Source organism: Salvia miltiorrhiza, chromosome 3 (genome assembly GCF_028751815.1).
Source record: "Salvia miltiorrhiza cultivar Shanhuang (shh) chromosome 3, IMPLAD_Smil_shh, whole genome shotgun sequence".
Taxonomy (NCBI): Eukaryota; Viridiplantae; Streptophyta; class Magnoliopsida; order Lamiales; family Lamiaceae; genus Salvia; species Salvia miltiorrhiza.
The window spans coordinates 50,612,385-50,625,340 of record NC_080389.1 but is presented as its reverse complement, the minus strand read 5'-3'; the positions used below and the strand labels follow the sequence as shown (position 1 = coordinate 50,625,340).

General features: G+C 33.4%; 1 protein-coding gene across 4 annotated transcripts; it reads right to left on the bottom strand.

Moving 5' to 3' along the window:
- Positions 1-2,836: 2,836 nt before the first annotated feature.
- On the bottom strand, positions 2,837-8,700 carry LOC131014172 (ethylene receptor 1). 4 transcript variants are annotated; one of them, XM_057942063.1, is made up of 8 exons: positions 8,240-8,619; positions 6,718-6,853; positions 5,907-6,638; positions 4,967-5,335; positions 4,599-4,865; positions 4,381-4,508; positions 4,062-4,259; positions 2,837-3,451 (listed from the first exon to the last, which is right to left on the bottom strand). In XM_057942063.1, the coding sequence occupies exons 3-8, from the start codon at positions 6,576-6,578 to the stop codon at positions 3,094-3,096; spliced, it is 1,992 nt and encodes a 663-aa protein (XP_057798046.1). In that variant the 5' UTR covers positions 6,579-6,638; positions 6,718-6,853; positions 8,240-8,619; the 3' UTR covers positions 2,837-3,093. The 4 variants fall into 4 exon arrangements, with proteins under 4 accessions (XP_057798046.1, XP_057798044.1, XP_057798047.1 ...); XM_057942061.1 differs by having other exon boundaries at positions 5,907-6,853; positions 8,240-8,700; XM_057942064.1 differs by having other exon boundaries at positions 4,112-4,259; positions 5,907-6,853; positions 8,240-8,700.
- Positions 8,701-12,956: the final 4,256 nt, after the last annotated feature.

Here is a 12,956-nt window from a genome sequence, read left to right as displayed (position 1 = left end):
TTTTTCGGGTAGCTCATTTTCACTTTTTTTCTTCTTTTTTAATAGTATTAGATAATATTATCGTAGGATAGGAGTGTGAAAATATTTTTTAACATTTTCTCATCTTTTCATCTTTAATAAATATATGAAAAAAAAAGAAGAACATATTTTCTCATCTTTTTTTATCCATCATTTTTCAATAAAAATTTTACAACCAAAGTAAACGCGCCCTTTAGAGAAAAAATTATCATTATGTATCTTATGCTGTGAATGCACATTTTTCTTCTAGTGCTTACGGGTTATTCTCAGCGTGGTTTGAATGTAAAGAAGTGCTAATTATTAGAGATGGCAATGGGTGTGATTTGGATCGAATCCTATGAGTACCAGATCCAAATTTGTTTTATTTTCAGAGATTTAGATCTGCCTCAGATTCAACAGGTCTGAAAATTTTTTATTCAGATCCGTGGGTCTACGGATCTACTGCTATATTGTTTTTTAATATTTATTTATGTTTTATATATTTATATTTAATACTCTCTCCGTCCTATTACAACTGTCTCATTACTTTTGGGCACGAAGATTAAGAAATGTGTAGAACATAGATAAAGTGAGTTGATGGAAATTATTTAAATATTAGGTATAAAGAAACATAATATATTGTCAAAAAAGGAATGAGACATTTGTAATGAGACATCCTATTATAGAAAGTGAGATATTTGTAATGGGACGGATGGAGTATTTATTTATGTTTTATATATTTATGTTTAATATTTAATTGTGTAAAGTATTAGTATCGTGTATTGATTTTTAAAGTATTAGTATTGTGTATTGATTTTTAATATTTATATTTATGTTTTATATTATTAGAAAAGTAAATATAAAATATAAATAATATTATATATTAAAAAAAATGGGTCCATGGGTCGGATCGGATTTGAGGCAGATCCGGATCTAAAAATTCAAAATCCAGATTCGGCCTAGATTCGTCAGGTCCAAAATTTTGAGATCCATACCCTAAAAAATAGATTTGGATCCACGAATTTAGGTCAAGTCCAATATCCATTGTCATTTGCTACTAATTATGTTGCTTATTTTTTTAGCTAGATAAGTTCTTACTTTATTTGTTAACCTCCAATGGTATTTATTATTAGGGGTTATGACTAAAATATACACGAATTTTAGAAAATGTTATAATTTTTACTTGAATTTTTTATTAAACCAAAAAATACATGAATTTATTCTCTTGTTGCAATTTTCACCTGAGTTTGACTTTCAGCTAAATTAGAGCTTAGTTGGCTGTTGAAAATTCACCTGATGTTGGTCTAACTTCTGATGATAAAGACTATTTAGAAGCTCGGATGTCTAAGAAGACAAAAATTAATCTATTTGACTTAATTTCGACTGTCAATTAAGTTCTAACTTCATTAAAAGTCGAACTTAGGTGAAATTGCAACAAAAATATCAATTTATGTATTTTTTTTTAGCTTAATGAAAGTTCTAGTGAAAATTGCAAGTTTTTTTCAGTGTTTGTGTATTTTTTGGTCATAACCCCTTATTATTATTATTATTATTATTATTATTATTATTATTATTATTATTATTATTATTATTATTATAAAGAGAATATGTGATTCCATAAAGAGTTCATTTCAGCGTTTTCTATAAAATGTCCCAAATTTTCATTCTCTCTTCAAGAGTTTCACGCTTTCAACCTTTTCCTTAAAATATTTCGCTACACAAAATCGATGTCGAAAAGATGACTTATCTCGCACAGATGAAATATTTTGAAAACCTCCATTACTAAAAAACCATATTAGGATTTAAGAATCACCGTGAACGGAAAATGCTGATAGTTCCTTCACCATATTTTATATAATTGGATATTTTATAGAAAAAATTGAAAAATTCGAAGCTTTTTAGGAGAAAATATAATTCAGGATATTTTATAAAACATGGTAAGAGTTCGGGAGGTGGTCTTGAGTGCAACCGGTTGCACCAAACAATCGGGTTGCACCCTCACTTAAATCATGATCCGTACCCTATCTTGAATTCATATCATGATCCTAACCGTATAAATAAGATGGTTGTACGGTGCAACTAATTGCGCCCAAGTTTTTGTGAAAGTTCAGAGCATAAACAATATTAACCCTTTTCATAAATCATAAGTTTCATAACTGCCTCTTTTTCTTTGAATTGTTAATTTTAGCTTCCTTATCTTATTTTGTAACAATTGGTTGCGATAACGTTTCATTTTCATTTTTATTGCGACAAATAGAAGTGAAATTCTCCCAATAAAGATGAGATATGGTTCCCTTATCAATGCAAACGATAAATTAAAAATAAATAAACAAAGGCGTTCAATCCCTGTTCCATAAGGTCTAAATTAAATTTCTTACAATTAGCCTGCACATATTTTATGTCCTGTTTCAAAAATTCAAAAAGACTAAATCAAAATAACAGTAAGTGAACTCACATTTTTCTAAAGCATAGTCAACACATTTTCAAGTACCGAACTTTCTAAACAAACCAACTACAAAAACTGCCAATTTAAATTGTTTCTTTTACACACCTTTTAAGCATCTCGACTGTAATACTGGAGTTTTGGTTTTTCAACTACACATCAATTGAGAGCATCATCATCTCTAATTGTTCATGTGACTCGTTTACAAATTCAAAACCCAGATAAATTTCACAAATATTCACTGTCAAAAAAAAAAAAAAACTTACTTTAAGATGCTGTATGATTTTATTTTAATAGGATGAGTGCAATATTTTTTGAACGAGATAATCGCTTTTGATCTTCTTATCTGTAATATCGGCCTTATAGATGCTAGCATTGTATTGACAAGTACCATAATATTGTAAAATTAGATTGGCCTATATACCAAGGGAATGCACATAACTTTACAGTTAAAACAAAGAGTTAGAAAATCAAATTGAGCTCATCATCAATAAGCAGGCAACTTAATATTACCTCAGAACAATTCATCTTCACAACTCCGTAGTGATCATCATTCTGAAAGCGCACGCGCTATATGTCAACCACCATCCCCATTCGAACAGAGGCGCATGAACATGGCTTTTCACAGTAGTTGAGCAATTCCACTTCTAGCATTATTGAGATTCGACAAGATATCCGTGTTCTAAGAGATCAGACACAACGCTTCTCATTTTATCTACTGAAACTGGCTTCAGTATGACTCCGTCCATGCCAACCTTCCGACAGCTCTCTTTTATCATTCTATCGGTGTTTCCAGTAAGTGCAACAATAAAAGGTCTATCTGAACGTTTTGAAAACTTCTCCCTTATCCGTACTGCAACTTCAAAACTATCAACGGCTGCCATGCTCACGTCAAGGAAAACCACCTTGTGTTCATAACTTACAGCTCTAACACACTCGTCTCCGGATGCAACAGCCAATACATCACATCCCAGGTGCACAAGGAGGCCCTTGGTTACCATACGTCCAACACTGTCATTCAATGTACAACATTAAAGTCAAAAACCACGATAACATAGAGAGGAAAATTGCAATTAACTCCTTGAAAACTTAGAAATGCATCAATTTACACCAAAATGGTTAAATGGATGTTACATGCATTACTAGTTTTCAGTGAGGAGAATAGCTGTTACAGCTGTTTTCTTCAGAAAAATCCGACTTGTATAACTCAACTAAACTTTTCTAAATATTAAATATCCAATTGACATTAGTGTGGTGTAGTCAATCACAGGTGCCACTATTATGGCAACATGGTATAGAAACCAGCAAATAAGACAATGGTTCTGCTCCACTATTTGATTTCTGCTCCACATATCATGTCTTTCTGAGAAGATTGAAAATCTGAAATTGCACGAAGCTTAACCAAACTAACATAGGTTCAAATTACCTAGAGGAAGAACTATGTTCGATTCAAGTACCAATTATGATCTTACCAACTACGTAAACCAAATCAACCAAATAAGTTCAAATGGCAAGAAATAACTGCTAACATAACGGGGCAAAACCGCCGCAAGAACAAAAATTAAAACAAAAATACCAGAATAAAAAAGGTAAGTACTTCAAGGGTGCATGTATCATTAACCTGTTATCATCCATCACAACAACTTTAAGCCCAGAAAAATTTAACTTTACTTTATTTCCAGGGCCTTTGTGCAAAAATGGAAGCTTGGAATCATTTAAGCGAGCAGGAATTCCAAGTTTAACAATGAAGATCACAGTAGAACCCCTGCCAAGACCTTCACTCTCAATCCAAATGTGCCCCTCCATGAGATTCACAAACCTATTAGCACAAAAACCATATTTAAAGAAGATAATAAATGCAAAAACAGTGAATGTGACAAAGTTCCATGGCTTGGATTAAAAATGAATAATGTTGCAGAAGAATTATGAAATACTATTACCTCTTACAAATTGCTAGGCCAAGGCCACTACCACCAGAATTTTTGGTAGCAAGTGGTTGGCTCTGCACAAATTTCATGAATAGCTTAGGAATATCTTGCGGGTTAATTCCTGAACCAGTATCTTTTACCTAAACAATAGGGCAAGAAGTTACTAGAAACTCGGAGAATCAAAAAAATTATTTCTTGAGATTTACTTCCACTGGCAATTGGAAACAAACCTCTACACGCAAATAGAAGTGGTTATCACTATGTGTAGGAAAAAAGTCAGGAGCTCGAGGATCTCTTAGAGAGTCGGAATTGGCAACAAAAGCTGATACCGAGATACCTCCCTCTTTTGTGAACTTTATAGCATTCCCAACAACATTCAGTAGAACTTGCATCAGTCTTTTTTCATCACCAGCAGCATGTTCAGTTAAATCAGGTGACAAACTCAACGTAACAGATAACTTCTTCACAGCTGCAATAGGTCTTATCAAATTAAGGACCTACGACAAGAAGTAGATACCTCAGTACTAGAATAATCACGACAAGGAATTATGATTTCTTTACCATGAAAAAAAAAAAAAAAAAGGTGACGTGGTCCAACCTCCCTGAAAAGTGAATGAAGGTTAAAAGTTCCTATCTCAAGTTGAAGGCTACCATCTTCAAGTCTCGAAAGATCCAATACATCATTAATAAGGGTAGCCAACAGGTTACTGCTCTTCAGGATTGTTTCAACCATTAGACGTTGCTCAGGCGACAACTCAGTTTCTTGTAATAAGGAAGACAAAGCAATAATTGCATGAATAGGAGTTCTCATTTCATGATTCATGACAGCCAAGAAATCATTACGAGCACGCACAGCTGTCTCTGCTTCTCTTCTTGCCAGATCTAGGGCAACATTCTGTTCCATAAGAAGATCCCTTGCCCTCATTGATTCTTCTAAAATTGCAGCGTGGGAGAGAGCAACAGCAACCTGATACATGGAGAAGTTAAAACATAAGTGAAATCATTCATCAAATTATCTCAAGTCTAAGAAGTTCTGAATTGGAATTATATGCACTAACAAGTAGAAAAAGTGAAGCCAAGAAAAGACAAAATAATTTCTGCAGCAATCTGACTAACCATGTAGGAATGACTTATTTTATTCTATGAATATTCTTCATCACAGTCCTGGTGACTTTAACTAAGATTATAAATAGCAGCTCTACACACTGAATATAACTGGACACATCAGTTTAACTTATTTAAGACAATAGAGAGATTATATCCATTCTTCATCCTTATAGTAGCACTGGTATTACCCAACAGGAAATGAGAACTACATAATAAAATCTGAATGATCAGCTACCAGAAGGGTATTTTAAACCCTACTGTATAGAAACAATTAAAGAGCAAGTCCCAGCTGCATTCACTAAGATTAGCTTTGTAGATTTCCTAATCAGAAGGCATATGCAGCTAATTTATGCAATATATACCTTTAATCCGGTACAGTTAAAATGTCAACAATCAACATGTAACAAGGAAGAGACAAGGCAAGATCAAACCTGATCCGCCACCACCTCAACAAGCTCCAACTCATGCACATGCCACTGCCTAGCACTGTCCGAAGGGAGCATTAAAACCATCAAAGCATATCTTTTAGTTGACAGTTCAGGCCAATCATGGATCTGAAAATTGGATAGATGCAGGAGTGGAACGCGCACAGCAACCACCTCTCCTGGCATGTATTGTCCAGCAGGCCGAAGCCGGGCAACAGGCGAAATTGGAGAGATTTTTACAGCACGACTAGTATTAAATACTTGATTGATTACAGGTAGTTGTATTGGCACGGTCAAACCAACCGGGTTTTGGTGGCGGAGAGTGTAGGAAAGATGGAGCTCTAGCCCTGTCCGTGTTGGCATCCATAATGCACACTCTTCCAAACCCAATGTTCTTCCAAGCTCAACAAGAGTAGTCTTCAGTATGGTATGCCTATCAAGAGTGCTTCTGATTTCATGAGTTAGCATCCTAACATGCCTACCAGTTTCTTCCTGTGTACGGATCAAGCCCATTTCTCTGTCTAGTTCTGCAGCCTTATTTTTCAAAAATAGCTCCCTTGTTTTGACACTTAATAGATCAGGGATAATATGTACAAGCATAAGTGCTGTTGCACAAGACACAACAGCTGTCAAAACTTTGGCTGTAGTCATCACAACTGCCACAGTCCTTGTATGCATAGTAAATGTCCACAAATTTATCAGGTGTGTTGCTCCACAAAGAACAATAAAAGCACCAAACTGCACGAGAACCCATCTATAAGGAAATACAGCAGATTTCTTGACAAAATATATTAACTCCAAAGGGATTGAGAAGTACGCCAATGCTATGAAGAAATCCGATATATACTGATACTTCATCAACAATTCATCAGCTGGCCATGGTGACTCAAAGCAGTTACAATACTCCATTTTGCAGGAGCCACTGAAACCTTATTAGACCTCTCTCAATGCAACTGAAGCAACAAACAAAAAGCACAAATGGATATAAGCAAAAGAAAGTCCGCAATCAGTGTTATACTACGAAAAGACTGCAACCCGGAACATGGAAACATATATTCAAGAACTTTTAGAAACATGTTCACAATAAAGGCTTTATATGATAGTATATAACATGCATTCCAAACAATTTTTTTCGTGTAGAATCCCTATTCCAAGTTTATTAGTTAAATTATGTCAAATGTATATCTTAACTCGCAAAAGTGAATTTAAAACATTCAAGCTATGGCATAGTCTAAGTCGCGCTCCGAGATACGAAATTAAATTTTATTAGCCAAAATTTCATTTAAGTGAGATTTGCATTTAAACATTTATTAGAAATTTACTTAATTAAATGCATATGCATACACTCTTTAATATAGATTTATATGAAAAAAAAAAAGTTAGTGTTAATTGGTGATCTATTTAAAAGTTATAGATTTTACTACTTTATTTAGGAAAAAAGGTTCATATTTTAGAATTTAATATTTTATTTAATTATATTTTTAGTAAATTATTAACCCTAAACTTTTAGTATATGAGGAGATTTGGTCTTCAAAAAAATTTCATCTATACCTATTTCACCGGTGAAACACATTTCCTTTCATTTTCTTAGAAAATCATCTTCTCTATCTCTCAACGCATGTATGAGAAAAATTAATGTTTCGTTTCAATTCTTATTTCGTCAAACTTCAGGATTTTAAATCTGGAGTTCTTGTCCTAAATTTTGTTAGGAACTCTGTTATATCTAATTTGAACAACAAACTCAAGATAAAATTTCAGAGTGCTTTGGTGTGTGTCTTGTCATTTTTCTCCTTAATGGACCCATTGTAATTAGCATCAGTTATCACCTCCAACAAAAAGGATATTCAGAAATTTACATACCGACAAGCATACTTCTTCGAATCTCAGTTATATCAACATTTCTCTGAATCTACGTTATATCAACATAGCACATGTACGTGCATTATATGTATCTGCAACATTTCTTCCACACATACAAAATTACTCTTGGAGACCAAAAACGCCCAAATCCATCAGCGTGCATAATCCTTTTTTTTTTTTTTGGCACAACAATACGGAATGGAAGAATTTGAAACCAAAAGCAATACAATTTAAAATTTAAGCGTGTACTGTGAAAATGGATTCGGAAATCATTAGCAATAGAATTTAAAAGTTGAGCTTGTACTGTGAATTGAATTCGGAAACCAGAAGCAACAAAACTTAAAACTTTGAGCTTGTACTGCGAATTGATTCGGAAACCAGAAGTAATAAAAATATAAATTCATGCTTGTACTGAGAATTGAATTCGGAGTTGCAATTTGGGGAGAAAGATCGAACTTAGATCTGAAATTAGGGCTCACATAAATGGGGCTCTTGCTCTTAGCAAATTGGAGTTGAGATGTTGGGGAGAGTTGGAGAAGAACCGCGTGCGATGGCGCTGAAGTGAGCGACGGCAGTGATCGAACGCCGGCGGAGGCGCAGCAGGCTTGCGAGGACGGGTGGGCGGAATCCTGGTGCTGGTAGCGACGGGTGCGATCGGCGGTGGTGTGTTGGTTGGCAAAGAGGAGAGTGATTTTGATGGTTGGTTTGTAGTTAAGGAACGAGAAAGAGAGTAGATGGATGAAGAGAGGAGGAAGTCAGGAGGAGAAGAAGAAGACGCAAGAGCAAGACATGGTGGGTGGTGAGTGTAAGAGAGAGAAGAATGTGGGATTTCTTTAATTAGAAAGGGGAGATGTATCAAGTCGAGTTTTGCGCCAATTAATACTGTGAGTGTGGGCCCAACTATATATACGCTCACAAAATTGTTGAAACAAAATGGCGCATGTCTAGAGTCTGCGTCTTCGTGGGTTTTACTGTTTTAGAGAAGAATGGGAGGCTTCGTTGTTTAATTAAGCCTAATTATTTAATTACTAATACTTAATCGATTGTTTTGGCTATGTTAAAAGTTTTAATTTTATTATATATATTTTAATTATACTATCACTTACCTAGTTCCACTCCCAATTACTTAGATTACAAATATCTAAATTTTGAAATATTTCGTTCTATACAATATTCATAATTGAACAAAAATATGTGATTGCATTAACAAATAAAAGCTTGATCAACACATTTTAATGTCTCAATGGAGATCATATACAGTTTAAAATGCAACAACGATCAAAATAAGAACATTACATTTCCATCACCTTGAGGATTATATAATATATATATAGGGTGTGTTTGCTTTTTATCCCTCTAAATGAAGGGATAACAAAAATTTATGTCTTTAAATGTTTGCTTTCTTATCCCACATTTTACACAAACACCATTTTTTCTTCCTTATTAATATTATCCCTCTTTAAAGGGAAGAAAAAATGGTGTTTGTGTAAAATGTGGGATAAGAAAGCAAACATTTAAAGACATAAATTTTTGTTATCCGTTTAGAGGGATAAAAAGCGCACACACTCATAGTATATATATACTAGGAATTTTAACGTTAGCAAAGTTAAAAAAGAGAAATAAAGTAAAAACGAAATAAGAGTTTTTCATTACCTGGGGTTATGGGAAGGACAAAAGTCTCCCCTGTCCCTGTGGCAACATGTATTTGTTCTAAACTCTTTGGCATAAGGGTCATTAATTATGAGATGGAACATAAATTATTGGGATCACTTATTAACTTTTCATGTTGATTGCTAGTTTTCTACATTCAAAATCAAAATCTCAGAGTTGACTAGGAACTAACATGCCTGCAGGTACAGAGTATCTTAGGCTAAAATAGAAGAAAAACAAATAAAGAAATTCCAAGGCACAGTACAAGCATGAAAATAGAAGAAAAATAGGAGTATGAGTTAACTATACAAGCAAATCGACTTGTATAGATATTAAACTACAAAGTGCCAATATTAATTCCCATGTAATCTAGGGGAAAAATAAAGAGAGAAGCTCTTGCACGTGCAATTATATATAAGAGAGAGACTCAAAGCCACTAAGAGTACGTATTCACGGTGGGGCACACTACTGCTGGGGTGTGGGGCGTGCACCTGGATGCGAGAGAGGAGAGAGAGAGGCGCATGCAAACACCGCGGGGGGCATGGGGCGAGCCGCGATGTGAGTTGGGGCTCACGCGCTGCAGGGCTCGGACAGAGGGGCCCACCTGAGAGCCAGAGATGCTAGCTCGCAAGTGTGGATGCTCTAAGAAATAAGGATGTTGTGTTACTCCAAGATAGCTTAATAATTCATTTGTCCAATAATAGCTTATTCATCAAATTAAATCTATGAGTATCAACAACATATTTCAGCTCAACAAATTCAAAACACTCACCATGTTCCTGTCCCTGTCCTTCCAAATACAATGGTAACATAATATATATATAAGCAGATCTTTCAAACACATTCATCATAGTATTATCTAGATGAGCAACATACTTAAGGAGGTGGGGAAAGGGAATGAAACACAAACATATTATCATATTCTTATAAGTGAATCAAAGAAACCATCATATGAGAAAATAAGATTCTCTTCGCCTTCCTCCATTCTTGGCAAGATTTTGAGATGATGATTTGGGACTTGTGAAAAAAGTCCCTTGTAGTTGCAAAGGATGCAGAGTGTGTGAGAGAGAAGCGATGGAATAGATCCAGAGAGACGGAAAAATTATCGGAAATTGGTTGATTACTAATAGCCTTCGTTAAAATAAAATACAATCACAAATTTAATCTCTTTGACTCTTCACAATTTAAACAATTATTTGCAATATAACTGTTTTAGATAAGTTTTATATTTATTAAAAATATTTTAAATAATATTAGTGGCACACACAAAATTGTGAGACATGGCGGTGTTTGATTTTGCTTATAGGTTAAGCCCATTTAGTCTAACCCAAGTAAATAATAAGCCCAGATGGCTGTTAAGCTTCCTTAATTATGGCGTTTGAAATCTTTTATGTGATCCAACATACCGAATCGGCTCGTTTGAAAACACATGGTCAACCCATGTAAAAGCAGGTGAAATGACGTTAATAACCTCCAATTTTTTGCTTAATTCCATCCGTCAATTGAATAAGGTGGGTAATTTGGGGAAATGAATTTTCAGAATTAATTACTGTAGCCGCTCCGATAAATAAACTCACGCATACTCTCTCATCCAGATACATGGTGGAACAGTAATTTTGAGGCCGCGCGCGCAACGTCAATGACGGGCTTCTGGTGAAACACGCCTTAAATTTCAAACGCTAGTTTAAGGATAACACAGGCTATAAACAAGCCTTAACAATAAAATCAAACACGGCTAATATACTATTGAGCCAAAAAAAAATCTAGTAATATACCATATTTAAATGTCTCACTTTCAAAAAAAAAATCTCGATCTTTTTTTCTTTGATTTCAATTTTGATATAATAAAGGTATATAATGATATTTGATCATTTATTTTAAATTTTATTAATTAATATTTTATTATTAGAGTTGATGGATCTAAAATTAATTCGGGTATTTTAAAAAAAATATTTTTAATATTAATTATAATTCATAAAATTTATAATAAAAATTATTTTTTTAAAAAATATTTTTAAAATAATAGGTATAATAGTAGCTAATTATGTTCAGTTAGCATGCACTGACTTTATGATCTTACCAATGTACAAAAATTGCTTGTTTTGATATGTTGTTGAACTACTAGTCTACTACTAATATGTTATTTAGTAATTAATTATTATATTCTTGCTTATTTTGAATTCTTACAATATTTTTTTTATGGATTATATATGGTGTAATTATTTAATTTTTGAATGAATGTTGAAACTCTAGACAATAATTATGATTTTATTTTGATTTTTAAATTAATTTAAAATTATTTTAAGAGAGAGGGAAAATATGGATCCAGATTTGAGCCCGAGACTTAATGGATCTTACGGATCTAATCTTGAATCTCATTTTTTTTAATCCAATAAATCTAAATCAAATCCGAACCTAAGTAAGAAAATCTGGATCTGAATAAAGCAGGATTAATTCTGTCCAAATCTAACTCACTGCCATCTCTATTTGTGGACGAGTACACGGTGTGTGTGGTGGACGTCTTCACGATGTTGCAAAGTGTGCGTGCGGTGGACGACTTCGTGTCATCGATTCATCAGAGCCCTCGCGCAATTGCTCAAATTTTTTAAAAATAAAAAAATATATATTACTAAGGGAATACTCGTCTTTATTCCTTCATAAAAATTTAATGACATAATCTATTTGTTGTTGAATAAGCGAGACAAATAGACGTCGATGTCAATTTCCCGTTGTTAACTTTATTGTTAATCTTATTAATAACGGACTTCGTAATTTTAACTACAAAAAATTCCGTCTTTAACAACACGTGTGTGGCTTATCAAGTAGTCATAAATCCACAATGCATGCTCAAGTGGAATCTCTTACTGTATTATTATCAGATTGGATCCTCTGTCCCACTACTTTGTGTGTATCATAGTGTACCACTCTTAATTTATATATTTTAGTTAAATGTTTGTCATATGTATAGGTTGATGAAATAATTAATTAAATAAATTACTAAATTTTGCGTATGAAAATTCAGAAAAATGATATGCACGTATAGAAAAATTAAGAATGTAATAATATAAAATTTGGTATTACTTTTAAATTTTCTAGAGACGTGACAATCATTGAAATGTAACGAAGAAATAGAGTGTCTCTTTGATGAAATTATCAATATTGTTCGATGAGTCTTCCTTCTATGATATGGTACAAAATTCATATGATGGGTAATGATCAAACATCCCAAAATTATAAATATATCATTAAATGAGTTTGAATATGTATAAAATTTGACAAAATGTACCCACACAATTTTGTGTATTATTTGGCTCCAACATATTACTAAAATATTAAAGTAAAAGACCAAAGTAAGAATGAATAATGTAACCAAACTCTTTTAGTTATAAGAAATCCTAGCTATACAAATAAAAATATGGAAATAATAACATTTCTGACTAAAATACTCTTTTAGAGACGTTTGATTTAAGTGATAGAGTATGATTAATAAAATAATTCAATTCAATCAAGTGATTGGTTTGTCTGATTAAGCTCATGATGAGTAGC